Raw genomic sequence first — 23,414 nt, forward strand, 5'->3', positions numbered from 1 at the left:
GAGGACCTTGTCTGGTACAATAATCCTGATTCCAGCTACAGCCTTTTGCTTTGCCTCGGTCAATACTAATTCAATTTCTGTCAGCGGGAATTCCCAAGTTGCCTCTTGGCAGGATCTCTGAGCCGAGAGAAAGAGTACAGCGAGAGGCTATAGGTACATGCGGACGCGTTTCTGCCTGCACGCGTAATAAAATGAGAATGAAATATTCGAAAATGCACATATGGGCCAAACAGCGAGCAGATTGCTTTGTTTTGGTCAAGCTCAGAGTGACGGCGTTTCCCACAGTTTACAAATTCTTGCGTGCCAATTTAATTGGCGTTTTGTACGTCAAAGGACTACACAGCTCGCCTGACACTTACAACAATGACATCTCATTGTGTGTCGTGAATGAATGAATGCGCTCCTGCTCAGTGCTCACCAACAGCCCTTAACCACCCTCTTCACACACATGCGCCACAGCAGCCATTTTGTGCCAAAGCTGGGCTGCACCGTGCCAACTGAGCTGCAGACATCACTGAACCTCATTTCATTCCACAGCTGTTCCACCCCACTTGGAGACATTCACACAATGCAACTTATTACAGCTTAATGCAACCTAATATTGATGTATGTGTGTACACAGAGAAACAGGGCAGCGTGGGGAGAGAAATTGGGAAAGAGATGGGTCCATATGCAGTCTAGCGATAATGCAAGAAGCCGGCGATAATATCTGGGTGTTAAATTGGTATCGATTGACTAAATATCCTGACCAGGAGGAGAGAGCGGCCGTCCTTTCATGCTTGTACACCATGTCTGCTCCGACTGCTCCAAGCTGCACTGTGACTATCTGATCCATTTTAATACAGACATCCTCACTGCTAGGCCCCAAACCTCATTTTCAGCACAGTGTGCTCGAGTCTTCCTATGCATGTGTATCTCAGCGTTCACTTCAAATGCAAAGATTAGTTTTGTCGCGCAACGATTATGCTGGTTTCATTCTAAGGTATATCACTAAACAGTGAAATAGAGGATTACTGATTTCACACAGATGTACACATGAAAGGTGAGGGAAGCAGTGTGGTAGATACCTCTAAATATTTCTGGAAAGACTTGCTGGAGATAGTTAGGCCATGTGGCATTTCAAAGTTGCACAATACTCTTATTTGCAAGCCCCACCTTAAAAAAAGCCAAGCATCCACAGACAATATTACGCCTTTTTCCTCGAACACTTTAGTCACACCTAAAATCAACTAACGAGTGGAAACAAAACAATGACCCATTTAGATGCGAGGCTGTTGGTAAATGTTCCCACAGCTACATACTGCTGACCGGAACAGACGATTTTTCCTGTTAAACCATTTTCACTACTTGCTGTGAGATGAAGGGAAGTTTGGAGAAAAGTAAAAAAAAAAAAAAAAAGACAAAAGCACCTCCAACCCCCCCCCAAAAAAGAAAAACAACCCAGATGAATTATGTGCAAGATCAGAAATGAATCAAAGCCTTGAGTGGTTTAATGGGGCTGGGTATCCTCGTGCATTTCTGGGTTTTGTTTTTCCAGAACTTACACTTATCACACTGCATCTCTTCAAGGAAACAAAGACTTCCCTTTTACGCTAACCAGCCAGTAAGAGCCACAAGCTTGCACGCACAGACACACACACAGGCACGCACACACCTCTGACAGAGCTATTGTTCCAGTGAAATGAACTTCAACCAACAACAACGACGACACCCAACGTCAATTCTCAGGCATTCAAATCACTAAAAATCACTGCCTTGCATTGTTTTCTGACAGAGATGAAGAAGCTCGAGTGTACACAGAAGTTAACTCAACCACAGTTTACCTCCAGATAATAGACTCGATACCACAAACAAACAGACAAAGCGCATTTACAAAGACAGATAACGCACACAATTGCACTCGCAAAGGCGGTTCTATATCTGCACAGACCACAGCGCAGCGGCGAAGTCAGACAATAGGCACTGACACGGAGAAGGGAGAGAGACACTGATGCAGCTATGACAGATGAGAAAGAGAGAGAGACATGAAGTGATATTCAGAGAACGAGGAAGAGAAAGTGTGTGTGTGTGTGTGTGTGTGTGTGTGTGTGTGTGTGTGTGTGTGTGTGTGTGTGTGAGAGAGAGAGAGAGTGAGTGAGAGAGAGGGGGACTGCTTTGTTAGCAGGACCGGGAATAAAGTGGTAATTACCTCACTGTGGGTTTGTTGATTATAGTTCAGCCAGGTTCTCCATGTTAATCATTTACCAGGGGAAGATAGAGATTAGTACATAGACAGACACAGAGAGAAGAGAAAGCAATCCGAGGAACGTATTCATTTGCATGTCCAATCTACAGAGGGGTAATAGATGCAGACAGATCGCTGGATGAAGGAATAAAATAACGAGAAGAAAGAAATCAGTCTAAAAGTGCAATCATCATCCTTGACAAGACACAATTACAACTTATCTGCTTTTATTTTACTGTATATTGCATGCGTCTGTTTGTGCAATCCCACAGATCAGTTACGTGTGTGTGTGTACGTGAGTGCAGCTATGGTATGCAGAATGTGATTTACTTTGGTATTTAAACTGGATCATTCACAAGTGCACACAGACGGAAATGATGCATAAACAGAGCAGAGATTACACGGAGGACTTATGAGGGCAGCTTTCAATAAAGATACAGAAAACCAATACAAATATTCATCACCTCATGCCCCGTTTAAACATGCTTCACTGGCTTAGAGCTCACCCTAGGTCTTTGTGTGAGCGGGTGAGAGACGGGGGGAGAAAGAAAGAAAGAAAAAAAAAGAGAGGGAGCGCGAGAGCTCAGAGGGGTCTGGTCTGATGTTTTATAAAGATTAAGTTTGTGTCCAAACTTTCAGAGCGAGTTCAAGTCTGAGCAAGTGAGGATGCAGGTAAGGAAAACTGGTTACGATGTTTCTGTCGCGGGTTTTAAATGTTAATGTCATTTACAAATAAAACTATGCTTGTCTGCCTCTACGCAAATTCAGAAACAAAAAAATTGGGGTGCGGAGAAAGCAAAGGAGCTGGCACGCAGAGACTGAAGCTTGAGCTGTGATCCAGGGGAACTGTTGCAACAAGTTTTCATCCTCTCCGGGCAGATAGGAGGGAAAGCAATAGTACAAGTGAGTGCCAAGAACCAGAAAATGGAGTAGGTGATTAAAGCTCCAGGTATGGGTGACATTTATTCTCGTTACAGATGTATGAGCAGCCCAATCTTTCAAGCCATTTCTTGTCCCCCAAGAAGTGTAATTCAATCCCTAAAGTTTTGATGCTTTGAGTAAACTTCCTGACGGCTCCTGAGCGAATTTATGAGGATGCATGCAGCGCAAAAAGCAGACACAGCTGTATCTGCAAATAGGCTGGTCAACGTGTTTGGCCCAACAGGTTTAAAAGCTCTCCGTGGAACACAAGAAGAAGCTGAATACACCAATAAACCAGTCTGAGCTTGTGGCTCAGGGGGGAGCTAAGGTAAACTGTCAGCACTCACAAATACACACACACTCAAGCTTTGAGCACTGGGGTTATATTATTATACTAACCTTTAACTGCTCCAGGAAGTAAAAAATAATTTCTCTTCTAATAAGGAACTATTGCTCTGAGAGAGACACGGTTATAAAATGGAGAGCGATCGTAAACCGTGTTCATAAAAAATCATAAAAGAGGGCGATCGAACCACTGGAGCCCCACAAAAGAAAGAGGCAGTGGTATCCGATTCTGCAATGTTCAACGCCGACCCCGCAGTCAGTCTATCACTTTCATTTCAGAGCTTCATTTTTCAATATAGGGGGTGCTAAATGTGTGCCAGTTAAAGTGTTTCATTGAGCCTTTGTTACAAGCATATTAGCCAGCAAAGAACAGAGCAGTGAAGCCCTACAGTCTCCACTTCACTGCCCTTGCTTCATTAAAACTATAAATCTAGATGTTGTAGGGAAAGGTGAAGGCCAGAGATGGGATCCTGTCGTTCATATTAAAAAGAGTTCGTTTTTCCACCAGCTACGGTTGTTCTAAGCAGCTTAAGCATTTGTTTTAAGCTAGTCTTTAGATGCTTTCCCAGATTCACATGTGACAGGAATAATGTTGCCATGAATACACTCAATCACTTATTGTTAGTTCATGAATGTGCAAAATACAATTTCTTACATTTCCAAAGAAGGTTGGTGCATGGGGTCAAATTTATTATCAATATTTTACCAATAAATCAAGCAAAGCCAGTTCTACACAAAACTATGAACTGTTTTTAGCTTGTAAAGCTATAATGTTTACAACATTTACAGAGGAATGTTAGTGTGTATCTCAAGTCATGCGTCTGGCAACATGGAGAATGATGATCCAAGATTAACTCTCTTTAAGTCCCGTTTCATCAACTCCAAAAGAAAACGAGGCTTTTCTCTTACTTAGTATACCTCTGGTCACCATCTTTGACCTGCTGCTGGTTTTGTGTCGCCCAGGTAGCCCAAAGATGATGGACTTACCAGAGCCATTTTAGCAAGAATCAAAGCACTGAAACTAAATCTCAGCCACAACAGTGAGCTGAAAGATGTTAAACAAGGCAATGTAGAATGGGAATGGATGAAATAACACAAAGTTATGCTGAAAATGTCAAAAAAAAAGAGGTTTTACACGGTTATTAATAACAGTTACACTGTAATCTGTTGCAGCACTGCGGACAAAAAAAAAGCAGGAAGCCAGTCGTGGTTATTTTCTGACTGTCTGTGCTCAGAATGTCAGACGCAGTCTTTGGCTCTCTTATTGCTACGTTGATCCAACAAAATCACGGCTCTCGTGTCCCTGTGCTCCTCTTCCCCTCACCTGGCTGCATTTACAGGCCTCAGGACAACTTGGCTGGCTCGTTGGCTGGCAGCTAATAGAAAATATGGTATGGGAAAATGACTGAAGCTCAACTAATCACACAGCCAATATCCATCACTGGGCTGGAGGGAGTTGTGAGACATAAAGAGGAGAAGGAGGAGTGAGGGAGTGCAGACAAAAGATGAAAGGAGAAGGCTGTAACAAGGGAGGTAATGAAGAGAGAGGAGAGGAGAGGAGAGGAGAGGAGAGGAGAGGAGAGGAAAATCTTTGTGGTAAACCCAGGGGATTCTGGACTTGGTGCAGCATCACGGCACCACTGATAGCTTTGTGATTGGGTGGTGTTGCTGATGAGAGTGATTCTCTGCCACAGTGGGTTACTCTCCACCGTGATGCTGATGGCATTGTGATTGCGTGGTGTTGCAGCAGACTGTGTGGCCATGCCACAGGCTGTGACCATTCATCCCTGAATCTCTGGAGAACAAGAAGGTGCTTCCTAATCCTCAGTGTTTCTGTCCTCCACATTTCTGTCAGATCCCAATTACATGACTGAGTTTTCCCCCACATGCACACACCGGGTATAACCTCCACTACAAGAGCCTGCCCCCTAGACAAAGGAGCTCTTGGGGAAATTAATAGTCCCAGGAGTCACATTTCTGTCAGATTTTGAGCATCTACAAATGTAAAATCATAAAGATAAAACAGTTACTGACAGAGCAGTCTCTGTGGCCAACGGCTAAGTAAAAAGGTCGTTCATCTGAAAGAGCGTTTGGGGACTCTGGCCTCTGAGAGAGCAAGAGTCTAGAAAAACGTGTAAGAGAGTCGCGAATGTGTTCTGGTGGGCAGTAGCCCGTCAGGCCCTGCAGGTCTCCCACCTCAAACCTTCAATTAGCAAGCACTGGAACACCTGGATCAGCAGGTGAGCCACACTCTGCCTGGCTAATGGCCCCAATCAACCCATTACACACACACAGCTTCCCCTTACCTGACTACATATTCGCTTATGCACAGCAGCACTTTAGACTTTAATATACACCTGTGTCCTGAGAATGCTATCTAGGGCACTATTCAGAACAAACACTTAGGAAGAAACCCTTACTTCTGCCTTTCTATAAGTAGCATAATCACTAACTCCAAGAAGCAGCAGACAGGTGAAAGCCACGGTTAGAGTGTGGTCAATATGATAAAGATAACTGGCTGCGGCAAGGAGGTGAGATCACTCAGGTCTCTCTCAAGTGGACCGAGGGTTCCACTGTACTCACAGAGTTGAGACTACTTGATTTAAAGGAAACAGCCTGATAGCTTTTGGTGCAGGTTTGACCTGCTTCCCTCCCTACTGCATTTAAGTAAACATTGACGTGAGCTGGTACATAGCTGAGATTCTTTTAAACAACTAAAGCCTGAGTCATTCACAAGGCATCATTAAAGATGTTGTGCAATGGCATGAAAGTGCAAGTTCAGACCAGCTAGGTTTATTCTCACCTAAACTGGTAGATTAAACCAAATCTGGACCCCTTAACAGTGAACATTTATTTGGTCACTAGTGATGAAAATAAAACAGCCTTCTCGTTTTGTACCAAGAGAAGCGTCATTACGCGCACAGACTCCCCCTCCTCACCTTGTGTTTGTAGAGTTCCAAAACACGGTGTGCCTTTTGGCCACAACAGCTGATATTATATTGAAGAAGACAATCGTAGCTTTCCAAGCAGGCGGAGTTCCGAGTGTCCACAGCAAGGTGCCCATCCTGGCCGCTGCGGAAAGGTTCTGCACCGGCTGGGAGTGGTGCGCAAAATCAGGTGACGAGACCCGACGCAAAGGAGCTCCGCGAACAACTTTCTTCAGGAGCTTCAGCAACTCATGAACAAACTCACACTTTAGCGTCAACTGCTGCTGCAGCTTCCCATGATGCAACAACGTGAAGTGATGTCCCTCACAAAAAAAAGTTAACAATTACAGGCTGCAAAGAAGGTGTGCACCACCACAGAGAAACGTTGCTGAGCGCGTCTCCACACTGCGCATCGTGGTTTAAGAGTGAGCTCTAGTCACTGTAATGACTTAAAAATAAAAAGACTGACTTTAAAGCTTGGGGATTCGAGTACAGTAATAGGGCAGAATATAAATTTAAACTGTCAGATGGTTTGGCAGCAACAGGCTACGGAACGCTGGAAGGGCGGATGCGCTGGGCCGAGGGCGGTGCCGGGGAAACTTTAGGCCAATCACTCAACAAGGGTGTGGCCATGTTATTGTACTGCAGCGCAAAGTTAAATCCTTGGGAGGTGCGCCCACTGGTGTGGGGAGACAGATTGTCACTGTTCCAGTTTTTCAGGAAAACCTGGGTTCTTCTTAGTGGACCGAATAGTTTCACTTATTCAGTCTCATTACTCAGCAGCAAACACCACTTTTGTTGTTGGGTGTCTGCTCAAAGGTAAGCAGCTGACTGATACAAAAAGAAAGCGTCCTTTGTCCTCTCCTGAAATTTCTTTTCAGTCCTTATTGTACAGCCCCAAGTAGGCCAACACTGTATGGTGAAGTGGTGCATTCAAGTACCCAACACAGGATAACAGCAGGGAGCCACAGCATCTCTGTAACTGGTGTCTGCAAGAGCTACATTTAGTTCAACCACTCTTGGCTGGATGGTGTTTGTGTGTGTGTGTGTATGCTGTGATAAGTATTAATTCTCTGGTTGTTGTCAAACACCCCAGGGGAGGGTGTAGCGACAGTAATCACAACGCCTCCATGGGCGAAAGCCACTGGTGGTCCTCTCTAATTATCTGATTTTCCAAATGTGTGTGTGTGTGTGTGTGTGTGTGTGTGTGTGGGTCACACTAACTCAGCTGTTGGTTCAGTGCTATCACTCATCCAAAGTTACATTGATAGCTGTGTGCACATTTGGCTAGTTCCTTTTTTCTTGTCTTGCTTTCTGTGTCTTCTACCATGTGTGTGTCTGTCTCTGTGTGTGTGTGTGGCACTAGGACTCATTAGCTCACTTCCTGGAGGTCCTGATCATTAATTTCCCATGATGCCTCAGTGCTCCTGTGTGGCTAATTTGTCCCTGGTGAGCCAGCGCTCCCTCAGCAAACGTGGACCACAGAGGAGTAACTCACTCTGTGGGGGTCTCTCTCTCTCTTTCTCTCTCTCTGTTTGATTGATCTATAGGACCAGACAGTTCCTCACAAATTTTGCAATAGTGCCAGAGGTTAATAATACTTTGTGAAAATTCATTTTATTCTTCCACTCTTTCTCTGAAAAAATCTTTCTAATTTTCAATTTGGGATTGTCTTCTGAACATAAGAGTTTAAGGAGCCCTGCAGCTTACTCTTCTTTTGCACACTATAAATTGGCCCACTCCCTCCTTTTACTTGGATTAGACTGGAGAGAAAAATGGTCTCATTTACCTCATGGGACCACCAATTAAAATCGAGAGTTATGATACACTAATTTAAGAGACATGTTGATTGCATAGCTGATTAATTCTGCTACTACTAATCCTTCTTGTAACTCAACAGGCAGGAAAAGAACTTCTGGCAACAACTTTGTGTCCTCGTCTTCCTTAAATCTTGCTTTTCTTCCTCCCTTCTTTCCTATTTAATATTTGTCTCATGTTCTGTCTGTCTGCTATTCATCATTATCAGCACTCTTACCAAAATCCTTTACTTCTTTTTACCCCAGTCTCTATCCATCATCTGTCTCAATCTTCACTTTCATTGATCTTCTCATTACTGGCCAAATATATTTTTTCCTGTCTCTTGGCACAGTTTACTTCAGCAAACATTCTCTGTTATACACTAGTTCTTCATATATCGGGTAACCCTGTAGCTGAAATAACACTCTTATTTACTTAAGATTCCTAAACCCAATTTACACTCAAATCAGTGCCGATCAGATTGGAGTATAATTATCGCTCCCTGCTAAAAACTGGAAGAACATCCCAGCAACACAACATTAAAGGAACTCTGGAAATAACCAAAACTGACTGAACATTGAGCAGGAAATCATAATATTGCAGTATGTTTATACAAAGTTGTATACAGTACAGCAGGAAGGTTTCAAGTTTGTTAAAAACCAGTTCAGTAAGGCCTTTTGCGTGAAAGATTTCTGCCAGTGTTTGGGGTAAGTGTCATTTTTAATCGTTTATGTGCATGTTTGCAGCGCTGTTTGTGTTAGGAGAATTTATTTAGATGTGATTAGCATTTTTCCTCACATGCATTCATAGATACACTAGGTGAAAAACAAAGGGAAAGATGGTAAAGTCTTATTGAGGCCAAATCAAGTTTCCAGAATGAATTCACTGTTTATTTTTAAACAAACTACTCTTTCAACGGATATTAATTTGTTTGGTGTTTTGATGGAAAAAAACAGCATGTTTGATGTTTCATGACTTTTAATAACTCTTATTAACCCTTGAGTGACCACACGTGCTTAATATGGAAAAATCTGTGATTGTTCGCCCCCCGTGTCTGTAATTTTATATAGCACTGTGCAAAAGTGTGGAGCCACAAATTTCTGGATATTTTGCTAGGATAACAGGAAAAGGAGTGATTTATTGAAGCTTGTGCAAACATGCATGCAAATACAGCATATAAGGCAAAAAAACAAACAAACTCGAAAACCTCAGCACAACCTGAAACTTAGGGAAGTTTTCTCGTAATTTCTTTAAGTAGTCTTCAGGAAAAGTTTTCCAGGCTCATTTAAGGATATTCAAAGCTCTTCTTTGGATGTTGGCTGATTTAATTTCTATTCTCTGGCAAAATGATCCCAAACTGCTTCAATAATTTTGAGGTCTGGGCTCTAAGGAGGCCAATCAATGACTGATAGTGCTCCATTGTGTGTGTGGGGGATGGGGGTCAGGGTTTTTTTAAAAAAAGATGATTGTACTGTACTAAAAGTTTCCTTTTAGTACCAATAGTACCAACCAATTACTATTTCCCTATAGTAATTCATGGTGGGTCAAAAGCTGATGGTACTTTTCTGTGTTCAGAAGTCCATCATCTTCCGAACATGGAGGCCCAAACCATCACCTCTGGTGACCTTCTCTGTACATATGGATGATGATTTAACCTATACCGTCAAATATGGATTAATCACTCCATCAGACCTGTTGCCAATGATTTTCAGTCCTGTTCTTGTGTCGTTTGGCCTTGTCTTCCTGTTTACCTTCCTTATAAAAAGCTTCTTAACAAACCCCGTCTTACACTGAGACCATTACTGAGACTTCAGTTTTCCCCCCCTATTTTTGTAAGCACATGACTTTCAGATATGGCTTTTCTGTTCATAGTTTTTCTTTTCCTTTTAGGCATGCCACCTTTTTGCCACTATTTATGCCTGTCAGATTGTGTTAATTTGACAATTTTCATAGATTCAACTAAAAGAAATTGGAACAAATTACACCTTTTTACGACAGGCTGCCAATAACAAAGTCCCCTAAGATGCAGTTTAAAATTGGTTCTTTGCTAGGTTGTTTCTTATGTGCCGACACAACCCTGGTTAATCCCTTGAGTTAGGTGACTTTTTTATGCTAGAATCATTCGTATGTCAGTGTTGAGTGATTTAACAAAACAATCCGCCCAAAACTTTGAACGACCTCCAGAAAGCCTGAAAAAGTATTGCTTTAGACCATTTTTAAAAAATTACAAGACTCCTTGGAAGCGGGATATACTGTAAATTCTACTGAACTCTAGCCCTAATTCTCCAATTGGCATATGGCAAAGGAATTTGATGGGAACGTCCCTTTAAGTTCTTTTTCGTTTATTTCTTCCCCCACCAGTTTTCTTGCAACCCTTCCCCTCCTAGCATCACTCCCTCTCCTCCCTCCATTGCTTTTGTACAGTAGTGTCAGTAGCCTCTTAATCCTGTTATCTCTACGTATACAGACTGACACCAAGCTCACCAGAGCTGTAATCAACTACCCTATACACACAGACACACACACACAGACACACAGACACAGACACACACACACACACAGTATGACCATGTTCCTCTCATACAGACTGTCTGTCTCTCTATGTCTCACTCACACACACACACACACACACACACACACACACACACACACACACACACACACACACACACTGGCCCCATTCTCCATCTACTTTGTAATGCTGCTATTTTTGGTCTCTTACTATTTTGATCAGCCATATGCCCGCACGTTTCACGCACATCTCGGTCTGTCTATCACTCATCATTCAAGGCTGCTCTTCCCTATAAGATAGCTTGTCTCTGCCTGTCACTCCTCCCTCTCCTCACTTTTACTCCACATCTTCTTCTTTGTCCCATTTCTACCCCTGCATTTCTCTCTGTGTTGGCTGCACCAAGTTTTATATCTCTGCTTAATTATTCAAGTGGCTAATTTGTTTTTTTGGCTTAATGACCAGGCATAATTGTGACCCGTGAACAAATGAATAGGAACACTCTCCCTCCACACGTGCTTACAAAAGGCATCATTTTCTCAACTTTCCTTCTGATTTGTCTTTGTCGTTTTGTTCTTACCAGAGCAGCTTTTTTCGCCGGCTTTCTTCTGCACGCCTACGACACTTATTTGCAACAGTGCCAATTTTATGGGGTCATCACTTGTGTGTATCTTTCATTGTCACCTTATCCTTTTGTAAAAGCACTATGTGCGCAGCTCTTTTCTTGTGTGTACCTCCAATCTTTTCCTCCCCCTCTGTCGCTGCGTCTCAGTTCCGTAATTACAGCTCTGGACTCAAGCAGCGATGGTAAATGCTTTTCTATTCCCCTCTCTCCATCACTCTCCCTCAATCGCCATCGTTCTCTTTCTCTCACCAAGCAAATTACATCTTGGTTACTATAGAGACGTGTTTATTGAATGCTTTTTACCACACTTTCTTACTTCCCCTTAAGCCCCCATCGCCTCCCCTCTTTTTCTTCAACTCCACCTGTCGTTCTCTGCGTTTACTCTTTTCTTGCCCTCTTGTGTATTGACAGTCATCTGTGTCTATTCCTTGATTTCATTTTTCTCTTTTGTTGCCTGGGGAGCTGCTTCAACTTTTTTGGTGACAAATAGTTGCTATTTGTAAAGAAAAGATGAGAGCTGAGTATGTCAGATAGATTTTCAATGCAGCACTTGTGGCTATTGTTGTTGCCATGTACTACATGTAAGCAGATAAAGAGGCAAGGTCTCTTATTGTACTGATATGGCATGTGCTATCCATTACTATTGACTGTATAAGTGGCCCCCACTGAATACAACGCTCTGAGCAATCCAATTGTGCCTCTTCTTTCTCCTTACAGTGTCCCATCTGTGTTTCTTTGTTTCCTATCGGGTTTTTCTTCTCCTCTCCGTCTCTCTGTCCCTTTTTTTTGTTCAAAGACTCAGAGTCTGGTCTTATGTTCTGAATGCAAAACTGCAGATGTCTGCAAAGAGTAGGCAGCCAGGTCTAAAGAAAAGCCATTTCAAACCTCTGTCATGATCATGAAATGTGGTTAAAAGATCAGGAAAAGGTGTGAACTTGTAAAGGGCTGTTTTCTGAACTTATGAGAAGCTTTTTGGAGATGTATAATTTTCACAGTAGCTCCTGTTTGGTTAATGTGTGGTTCTAAACTGACCACAGGTGTGAATATGAGTGTGGATTTTTCGATCTTAATTGGCCCTCCAATAGCCTGGCGACCTGTTTAGGGTTGTCCAGTGCTTCTCCAGCAACCCTGAATTGTGTAAGCGGTTAAGGAAATGGAGGCACTGATGGGTTTTTTTCATAGGACAACAGTGATATAAAGCTTCAGTATGGTTCTCTTCAGTACTGTCCAAATAGAGAAAACAATACAAGGCAGCATGACTAATGTTTGAATAAATACTTTATGTAAAAAATCACATTGACAGAGATGATTTACGCTGATGATGTCCACACAGCATACAGTGTACACAGAAACAGTTAGATGTGTCAAATGCATTTACAGTATTGTTCCATTTAAGAGCTCCTGCTAGTCGTGACCACTTAACAGCGAGTCGGTATGCACAATACCAGGAACCACAGACCAAAGCAGTTTAATGGTCCCGAAATGTTGCGTTTTTGCTCCTGTCTTAAATCTGATCTGTGCAATTGCACAATGACTCAATAAGTAAGTCACTAGTGTCAGTTTGCCGGGTTTCATAAGAGACAGATGTGCCGCCTGCCACCAGACGAGGCAGACGGACAAACTTTAAGCTACAGCAGCAGCAGCAATGTGTGTTTGAGGTAACAGTAGAAGATATATGATCTCTCAAAAGGGGCCCTACTTCACCCAGCACTCTTACTTTGCAAGCACGTGATTCTCTTTGCACTCAATTCAAATGACAGCTAATCCTTGGACCCGGAGAACATAATAACAGCATTTGTACAAGTCGCAGTCCGCAACCAGCACTTTAAGATCTCAACATGTTTATATTTTATAATTTTTCTTGTTAATGTCAAAATATTTATTGATAATATAATTGTGAAGGGTTGCTGTAAGAGTTGGGAAAGCGAGGACCCCAACAGACTTTAGAATCACCACAGGCGATGGTGACTAATCTTCTTTTTTTAATGTAAATATGATTTATAGATAATGGAGTTTTTACAGTTTTCTTTGCATATAAAGTAGAAGATAAACATTCTGAGTAAGTGCTCTTCTTGCTTAACGTGAGTCACAAAAAGATGTTTCTACAGTTCAACATTTCTAGAGTTTGTGCAAGTATTGTTTTTGTAAGGATAACTTGATTTGATCAAGTGTAAATGCTACATTTGCAAAAATACATTTTATTAGCTTTAAAAAACATGAAAAAATCTATTCTGTAGTACGAGGTGCAACTTTTTAAATGTTTGATTGGATCCTAAAGCATTCACATAAGATGTCTTTCATTGCTAATAACAACTAAAAAACCCCAAATCATTTAATTGTAATTCAGTAACTGATTACACTTACGAGTAATCTGACCAAACCCTGATGATTAGTAAAGTCAGATGGAAGCACGAGGAGGAAACACACGGGTCGCTCTACATATTCATCTGTCCTTATGTTCCCTCTGTTCACCAGTTCACTCGCTGCAGTTCTTTTTTTCCTCCCTCTCCTCCCTTTTTTGTGTGCCAGCAGTCATCCTTTCCCCCAACACCCCCACAATTTATCCTCTCCCTTTCTGTCCCCTACTGTACTCTTTCCCTCCCCGCTCCTCCTGCTCATCTCAGATGGATTGAGTGAACTCTCTGTAGCAAAATTAACTTTGAGATGAACGAGGCTATAGCTGTTTGTGTATGCAGTTTGATACTCTGCCAAAAAATGGAGTGAAGGTTATGTCTTGATCTATTTACTGCCAAGGCACTCCACTTTTAGGAGCTCCCACGGTTGATGCTGTGGTATCGCGAAACAAGCGATTCTCCTCAGTGCCAAAAAGACATTTCTCTTTAAATACAGCTGAAGTTGAGAGAGCAGGGTGGTGACTAAAGTGGCTGTCCCGTGACGATCTTTGGATGTCGTTAAAGCGTCCTTTTGGAGGACACAAGTCCCATACCGGATCAGTCTTGTGGTTCTGATGCAGGGAGTCTACCCAGACAGGACGGCCTAGTACACCGAATATTACGATTTTGTTAAACTGTAAATTGTTTAGTCTTTCTTTAATCATCAGCACAGAAGAGCTAAAATGCTGACTAAGTGCATATCTGCATCTAAGTAGATGCACGTTTGTAGATAAAACACAAGCTGTACAAACAAAATTGCTGTTTTCTTCCTTTCTTTTTCCCAGTTTTACGCCAATTTCTTGCTGTGTCACTGCCATTTGCAGTGTTCACAGCATTCTGTATTAAACACCAAATGTTTTTTCCAGTTTGTGTCTGTGTATGCAATCTCTGCCTGTCAGAGTGTGGTTTTTTGTGGGCAGGGATCTGATGGGGATTTGGCAGACATGCTCATGTGGTATAGGAACTAAAAGCAAGTTAATTGTTCCCTTAGGAAGCATTTCAAACAGGCCGGACCACTTAGAATTAGGGGCTGAAGATAGAAATGCAGATTTCTTTCCTTTCTCCCCCCCCCATCAATGATTTTTTTCCCCCTGTGAGTTATTACTGCAGAATCAGACCCAGGATTGTGTGTATGAAGGACCGAGAGAGAGGGCGAGGGAGACTTTTGCATGTGCCAATATAATGTCTGCTTTCTGCTGGTCTTACATCACAACATAATGTCTGGCAGGTTTACATTGAACATCTGCAAACATTTAATCAAATGGGTGCATGTTTTGCAATTAACTTTACTATAGAGTGCACAGCCTGAAGCTAAGACTACCATGTGAGGCTGATCAGGTAGACGTGAACACCGGAAACAAAATGAAAAAGACTATTAACGCTCTGCTAACAGGTTTTTGTAACTCCCAGTACATTGGCTGATGGCTTATGATTTGAATTATTAATTGCTAGTTATTGTCTTATTACTCAAGGATGCAGATTCTCAGACTGCTCTTCCCCTCATCAGAAGACGGGTGAAAGTGATATCTTCTAATGATTGCCCTCTCGTTCTCATCGCACCCCCCCTCTCCCCTTGCTGCCTTTCAGTAAATGAGGGGAAAGTGATATGGTTCTCTAATGACCAGTGTGAATAATCACCATCTAAATAAAGTCTCTGTTTGGCACTAGAAATCTCCCACTTGGTCTCTGACTGGCTGTTTTCGGACACTCCTCAGCTCTCCATCGGGCCTTTCCATCCGTGTCTTTATGTGTTTCACACCTTTAACTCAGGTTTTTCCTGTTTTCACGCAGCGTGTCATGGTCAGAATTTTGTCCCGTTGTCATAAAAATATTCTTGTTAAAGTCTTTTTTTCATTTTTTGGAGGGGAGGGTGTCACATGCTTCCCCCCTGCCTCCAACCAGATGGTTCATTTTTTATGTGGTTGTCAGTTTTCACATCCTCAGTCCATTACAGCTGTTGGGTGTGTGTGCATATGTGTATTTTCCTCTGCACAGATCAGAGAGGAGCTCAAATTGACATCCATTTCAGCTGCACGTTTAGCTTTTATATCCTCAGCCGGCATGAACAGTGAGAGGAACCGGAAGACATGAAAGAGCAGGAGAGCGCTGGGGAGATAAAAGGAAAGCACTAGAAAAACCTTGCTGTCTGTCCGCACATTTATTTTGTGCTTACTAAAGTTCTTCTTCGCGCACATTCTCCCTCTCTTCGTTGGGGTGAGGAGGAGCTGAGTTATTAAAACGCCAACCTTTCCAACAAGAGGCAATAAATCAAACTAAATATCCAGGGGAGAGAGGAGAGAGAGAGAGAGAGACAGAAAAGCAGAGAGAAAACATGGAAATGAAAAATAGGGAATGTAAAAAGTCTAGGAGGGGGATTTGATGAGCAGAAGGCTTGGGAAAGTGGGAGAAGAGACGCAATGAGAGAGGGGTATTATAAATTGATGTAAGGGATGAGAGAAGAATAACGTAGCGGGGAAAATAATGAGAGTCTCATCCTGCTGGTCTGAAGCTCGCCTCTGCCTCATCCACTTTGATTACAGTCAGACAAGCCAGCCAATCAGGGTTAATTTCCCATCACTGCAAATCAGTCGGTCAGTGACTGGTTTTCAAGGCAACCACAAATATTTCCCCTGGTTAGCGACAAATGTGCTGATAAGCTGATGAATGAAGAGGTGGATGCTTAAAAGTGAGTTGGAGGTTGTCAGGCCTTGCTGCATGATGATGATTGTGAACTGATGCTTATTGAGGAGTTGGAGAAACCAGGAACATGAAAGCCAAAAGGCAATGAAAGTACACATCCACAATCTGGCCGTTCTGATGGACCACAGCTCAGAGATTGCAATTAATGTTTGTCTTTTGAATAAACTTTTTTTTCTTAAAAAACACAGATTGCCTCAATGCAACCTGCAGTTTCACTTAGAGTTTCCTTTTGTTTAGGACTGTAGGATAAGAACGTCCATAAGCAATTTCAATTTACTGGATGATCACATGAATTACCTTACGATATAATATGTATAAACTTGAGAATGAGAGTTAGACACAGAATGACAAAGAGAAAAAGGTTTTAAAGTGTTTGATAGTGTTTTAAGAGCAAAAATTAAGTTCTCGCCAAAGGGAAAAAAGTGACGTTGCCACAGAACCAGTAAATCATGTCAGAGCATCTTACAAGCCTGGAGGAGAATTCAGTGGTTTCCCATCAACTTTCTGACTCCTGAGTTGTTGTTTTCTCTTGTATTGTTTTATATTCAAATGTTAAAATACAGATGCAGAGAGGTCTCGAAACAACGATTTGGACTTAGTAACTGACTGAACCTCTTTTGGGTCAGATTCTGGCCACTCCAAACAACTTTCAATCTGCAGTTTTCAACTTACTTAATATTTAGGGTCGTTGACATGCTCCATCACCCAGCGTTTACTAAGCTTCATTTGGTAAACAGCTGTTATGTGACGATATTTTCCCCTTGCTGATGGACAGCTGTTCAGGTCCAGAGACAGATGTACTTAAACATAGTTGTTGTTTTTTTAGTTTTTTATTGAAAAGCAGTATCTCCCTTTGTGATGTCCTACCACGAACCTATGCAAGTAAATGGGTGGGTGGATGTTGTCTATCTCCACTGAATGCTTTAAGCATTTAGCTGTTACTTTGGGGGGCTTTTTCACTTCAGTGAGCAGTTCGAGTTTTGCTGTATATGGGGATCTTCGTTCAAAGGCAGACAGCAGCAGCAACACTGGGCCACTTAGCGTTTATCACTGATATAAAGTCTGTTTAAGTGGGGATGGATCCTTGTCAAATCTCTTTACCTTGTTACTTTGTAACACCTTCCAGCAAATGTGTCAAAGACTCCAGGTTTGCCAACTCCTGACACAATTATCGTTTTTCCCAGCCAAAACTGAATGTTTGAACAAAATCACATATTAACACCAACAACAACAAAAAATCTATAATTGGCATGATAATAATCAAATCTATTTTCTTTTCTTGGATCCTTTCATTTCCATTTTCCTTTTTTACATGTTCCTCATCTAATATACTAAATAAGGCACATGGTACAGTATGGATCAAAAACAAGTCACTCAATAGGGTATTAAACTATGTACCCACTATCCCGTCTCTCCATCTCCAGCTTGGCTTCTTGTCTTTTTTTCCCTGGGCCACTGGCATCTTGTATACTTCCTCTTTCACTCTTTCTGCTATACTTGTGTCACAAATCACCACTGACACTCATCTCCACCCACTCCAGCCTGCCTACACTCCTGTCTTCACCCCTCTTGTGCACTGTCTGCTGCTTTGGATGGTTGACTCCAGGTATTTCAACTCATCCACCTTCACTACCTCTACTCCTCGCAGCGTCGCTGTTAAACTCATCAATATAAACGGGAAAACGGAGGGGAATACTATGAAGCAAGTGGTACACAATTCAGTTCAGTTCAATTCAACTTTATTTATATACCACCAAATCACAACAATTGCTGAAAGCCAGGTTTTCATTGCGCAACTGTCTTGACAGGTAAGAGATTCCCATTATCACGACACTGATTAGCAACTCTTAACCCCGGTTGTCAGCTTCAGGGTCTGAGCATGCTCACATGAAATGGGGTGTTTGACTTGTCATCTGACTCTCCTTCTGCAGAAAAATGGTTCAACCGAACAACACCCACTCCAATCTAAGCCGTTATCAGAGGAAAGGTGACACAGATCTATAAAATACAACACTTATGCTGTAAATAAAACTAATAATTCATTTTGTGATTTAAACACAAGCACACAGAATGGTAAACTCAATATTTTAACTGAGATATATGTTTATTATGTATTTATTTTACAACTTGGAGCACTCTTGATGTTGTTGATTTCTAATGTGACAGCCTGACATGGTCCCATAGCCTAATAGAGAAGATCAGATAAAATCACAGCCTATGAATGCTGCTGTTTTCTAAAAGCTTAATTTTCAGCTGTGTAAAACAGACACAGCAGTGGATTAGGAGGACAAGAACGTACACATTTTCTGCATTTTGAAAAGAATGCATGAAAATTCCAGTGAGAATGCTTTACTTTAAAATTTACAGCAGCTTCATTCAGTGAGTATAAGCTCTACAGGTTGCATACATACTCCCCCAGAAGAGACTTTATATCCCACTTAAAGGCACGCTTTAAATAAAAGAATCAGTGAAAAATGAGACGCTTCCAGCAGATGTTAAGCAGACACTCTAAACGTAATCTGCTTTGGACCATTTGTTCAGCATAAGTTACCATAGTGCTCCAGCCAGTGACACTGAAACCTCTGATTTAAGGCTCAACATACCTGGCTAACTCATTAATCTCGTCTCACAGTGCACCCTTTTTGCACAATCTGGCAAGAGAGAACCGAGAAGACTAATGACTAACAGGAAATGTGGCAGACTAAACACAGGTGAGACTAATGAGGGCGAAGCGTACAATCACAAAGGAGGGAAAAGAAACAGACAAGACTCAAAAACTGACACTATAAACAGAATATGAATGACAAAATAAAATAAGAAATAGCTAAACACAAACCCAACATCATGCCAAATGTCAGAATGTGCTGCTTTTATGTTTAACAGTGCAGTAAAAATTTAATTGATCTGAATTTTTCAAATACTGGTCAGATTTAAAACCCAAAATCTCGACTGCATTTTATTCCTTTTTTAAAAACTACTTTAGATGTGAACACTGGACAAAAAAAAAACAAGAATCTGCAGATGAATCCATAACTCAGATAATTGCCATCTGTAGCAAAGCTATGTTTAAAAACCCCCAAAACTGACTGTTCTTTTCATTACTATTATTACATTCTGAATCATTATTCTTGCTTTGAAAACATGCTTTGGCAATATCGCGCTTAATTGAAATGAAATTTACGAGCTGCAGTACAGAGAAGACAGAGGACAGAGGAGACAGTGTTAGCCTGACATTGAGAGAGCTTTGAGGTTAAATGGTTAAATGGTCCAGGCCCTTAAGTGCCCCCACCCCACCTCCTTCATCTCATCCTCCCTTCGTCTTCCCCATTTCTCTTTAGATGCCTAATATAAGGAGAAAGACATCAATCATAACTCAGCCACAAACACACACTGAGAAGCATACACGCACACACACGCGCACACGCTTATCCCAATCTACATGTATATTATGTAGTATTCACAGATGGACACTGCACTGTGCTTGTGTGTGCATTTTAGAGATTCCACAGACTTCCAGGGTAATAGAGAGATTCAGAAAGCGTGAAAGAGAGATGGAGCAATAAAGAGTAACTCTCTTGCTCCCACTCCTACATCTTTACCCCCAGCGGACCTCAAAATATTGGCTGTATTCCACTGCAGGTTTTTTTTTAAAGAAAGCAATTATTATCTGCCAAGTTTGAGGATAATTATGCAAGTTTTAAGGGCATTGTTTAGTTCTGTTAGTCTAGCTATAATGTACGAAAATAGATTTTAGGAATCACCCTGCTGAGATCAAAGTTAAAGTATTGTGATAAAAACGAGAGCAGCTGATCATAACAGTGCATTACAAATGGAACAAGACTGTTTTTCTGCCTACGGTTCGTTGATATGTAATTTACCTCATCATCCGCCTAAAAGAAAACAGTTCAGTAGGAACAGGATCTACTTAGTTTAATAGTAATCCAGCGTGCCTGTTTTAAAAACATCCACTTTGAGAAACTGACTTCAGTCCTTATTAAATGTTAATGCTTTTTTTTTTTTTAACTTAATGTCTGCTGTCAACAGTCAGAGCAATTAAAATCAGGAAAAACTGCAGGTTCTCGGGCTGGAGTTGACCCTTGGAAACAGACAGTGACGTCATGTAGCTGCTGCGAGCGTGGAAAACAACTGTTAGTGCACGAAAACAAGATAATGAGTAATAGAAAAGCATAGAGAGATCATTTAGAGAGAATATTAGCCTCAGACCGCGGATTGACTATTGTTTGCCGTTTTGTGCTTTTAAAGGTTTTTATTTTCATTATTTAAAAATATTAAATCGCACATTTTGATGTAGTATTCAAGCCAGCGGAATTTAAATGTAGTAGATGGCCTTTTCCTGTGAATATGTGCGTGGTTCCTTTCTCTTCAGGATATAAATTGTTCTTCGTGCTGAAGGATGTGGAAAAGATGTGGGAAATCACCTTATATTAATAAATGGCTTTTCATTAATGAATGGACTTAGTTCAGCTCTGCGCTTGGAGTGCTTACACCCACGCACAAACACACACTTCTACACGCACACAAAAGTCATACGCAGAAGGTAGCTTGCACTATGTGCTGCTACTAATTGAATCACGTATTACATTTCCTGGAGGATTAGCTTAGTCTGAGAAACTGGTGACTGCATGGGCTGCAGGACACTTGGTGTTTGTGCATCTGTTTGTATTCTGTATATTCACTGGGACGGAGAACCTTTATATCAGTTATTCATCTTGTCTGCTGCTCAATCAGATACTCAAGAACCCATCTCTCCCTCTTTCTCACCTGCAGGGATTACAGGAGGTGCAGTGATGGGACACACTAAGCTGGTTTCACAGTAAATTAGCATGCTGCTGTTGTGCTGGCCAGGAGGAATTATGAATGTGCCGCAATGGTTCCTGATGGAAGAAAGAGGCCGGGTGACGCACAAAGTGCTGGTTTTACTGGGTGATTTGCTGTTGCAAAAGCTGACTGTTAAGGGATTCCAACCTTCCAGACCTATAGGGGTCACATAAATTATCTATCCATCTATCTATCTATCTATCTATATATATATATATATATATTAGGGGTGCAACGATACACAAAATTCACGGTTCGGTTCGGTTCGATACTTTGGTGTCACGGTTCGATATTTTTTCGATACAAAAAAAATGTTCATGCCTTTTTAATTTGTCATTTATTAAAATTATAAATATATATTTTAACTCAAAAGTACAGTTTTTAAATTTAACCCTAACCCTTGTGCGTGTTTTTTATTTTGACAGCGAATGCGCACCTGCGGACCACTTATGTGCAGCCCTGGTTATTTAGCTTGTCATATTGCAGCCACAGAAATTCTTTTGTCCATGAAACCATAAAGCTGCACTTTCTTTTTGCCTTATAGTCTGATTTGTCATAACTTCTCCGTTTTGTGGTAAGCTTTTATTTGGCTGTCACTTCTTCACCCTGACCTGTCTTATTTGGCTCAGCAGAACTAAAATATATATCTGTCTGTGAAGGTTCTCAGTCATCCAGGTCATCGTAGTCAAATATAAATCCTGCTGCTTTTACACACGGACTCACATAAGCTCAGCGATTCTCTGCGCGATCAACCTCTCACATGTTTAAGCTGCGGGAGATTTCACTTGTCATGTTTGCATAGTAAGCTAACGATTAATAAGACGATGTCAGAGGAATTGGTGCACAAATTATCATCACTCACAGATCAGTGCTGTCGCTCTCTATACACAGTTCGCACGATTGCAAAGTGAAAGCAAAAAAACAAGCGCAAATTCAAACGCGATTTCAATATGTCACATATTGACAGTGGCTCACCGATGCCAATGACATAATTACCCAGCTACATTTCCGAAAGAATGCAGAAGCATTGACATATATTTTTCCTACAATAGCCCGACGGGCAGGGAAGAGATAGATTTTGGTAGCCCGACTGAAAAAATCGCTAGCTCCGGGACGTCGGGCTAGCGATATTGCAAGCCCTGTATCTGATTGAGGAATCACTCATCTTTGGAAAAGAGAGTTTATTACAGAGAAATGTCTCTTTCCAAAATAAAAGCTATACTATCCGCTTCTTCTGGGCTATATTCTCAGCAGCATAAGGAGAATCATGTGCTAACAGCTGTCTAAATGACTCGGCTAAAGTTAGTAGCATGCTTGCTTTTTTTTGTCTGCTTCCACTTGTCTTTGCACTAGGATGATGTCGGCGTAAATGTGCAGTCATATTCGTTGTGTTCCCGCTAGTGCTTTCAGGTTAATCTCGTTGAAATGACCTTAACGCCACAACACGGCAAATCTCCGTTAACGAGCTACCGCCGATCACTCCGTGCATGGGGCTAGACGGCCAACACGTTAACGAGCTAACTGCGCTAACACACTAGTTCACACCCATGTAATTGAGCATTGCGTGGCACATTCAACATACTGTTTTACTTTAGTCCATGACTCGCTTACCTTCAGGGTCATACGTCACATGAAAACCAAAATAATTCCAAACGCCAGATCTGAATGACGTTCAATTTGCCTGTTGCAAGGAGAGCTTAACTTCTGTCTCGCTAGCTTGCCCTGCGCTCTTCCTTCTGACTATGCTGTCTGTGTTGAGCGCTCAGTGGATCTGCGCTCGACAGTGCAGCCTAGGCGGAGTAGTCGAACACAGATTCACTGAGCGCTCAACACAGACAGCATCGTCAGAAGGAAAATTGATAAAATAAATTACAAATGTTGTATTGTTCGATACATATGCGTACCGAACCGAAAGCACTGTATCGAACGGTTCAATATCGATACGAATATCGTTGCACCCCTAATATATATATATATATATATATATATATATATATATATATACACACACACTACTCTGCCAGGAAGTATGAAACAATTATAGAATAATATGAACTTTTTTAGAGGCTAGAACATAAGGAGTTGGGAGCAGCTTTTGACAGATTGGTTTTAGGTTTAAATCTGGATGTTAAGA

The 23,414-nt window shown here is 41.6% G+C and overlaps 2 protein-coding genes across 3 annotated transcripts in view; one reads left to right on the forward strand and one right to left on the reverse strand.

Annotated features, from left to right (window-relative positions):
- Nucleotides 1-6,942, reverse strand: part of efna4 (ephrin A4) — a 33,691-nt gene extending 26,749 nt beyond the window's left edge. For both annotated transcript variants that reach the window (XM_085473895.1, XM_085473894.1), the window contains exon 1: nt 6,430-6,942. In XM_085473895.1, coding sequence (XP_085330021.1) covers nt 6,430-6,554 — 125 coding nt within the window. In that variant the 5' untranslated portion in view covers nt 6,555-6,942. The remainder of the gene's footprint in view (nt 1-6,429) is intronic.
- efna3b (ephrin-A3b) overlaps nt 2,604-23,414 on the forward strand; it is a 106,812-nt gene continuing 86,001 nt past the window's right edge. The window contains exons 1-2 of the mRNA XM_085473892.1: nt 2,604-2,896; nt 2,993-3,127. The gene's annotated coding sequence lies outside the window, so the exon portion shown is untranslated. The remainder of the gene's footprint in view (nt 2,897-2,992; nt 3,128-23,414) is intronic.

The sequence above is a fragment of the Copadichromis virginalis genome, linkage group LG11, assembly GCF_057382275.1.
Source record: "Copadichromis virginalis isolate Kocher_CV1m ecotype Utaka linkage group LG11, C_Virginalis_male_GT1.1, whole genome shotgun sequence".
Lineage (NCBI taxonomy): Eukaryota > Metazoa > Chordata > Actinopteri > Cichliformes > Cichlidae > Copadichromis > Copadichromis virginalis.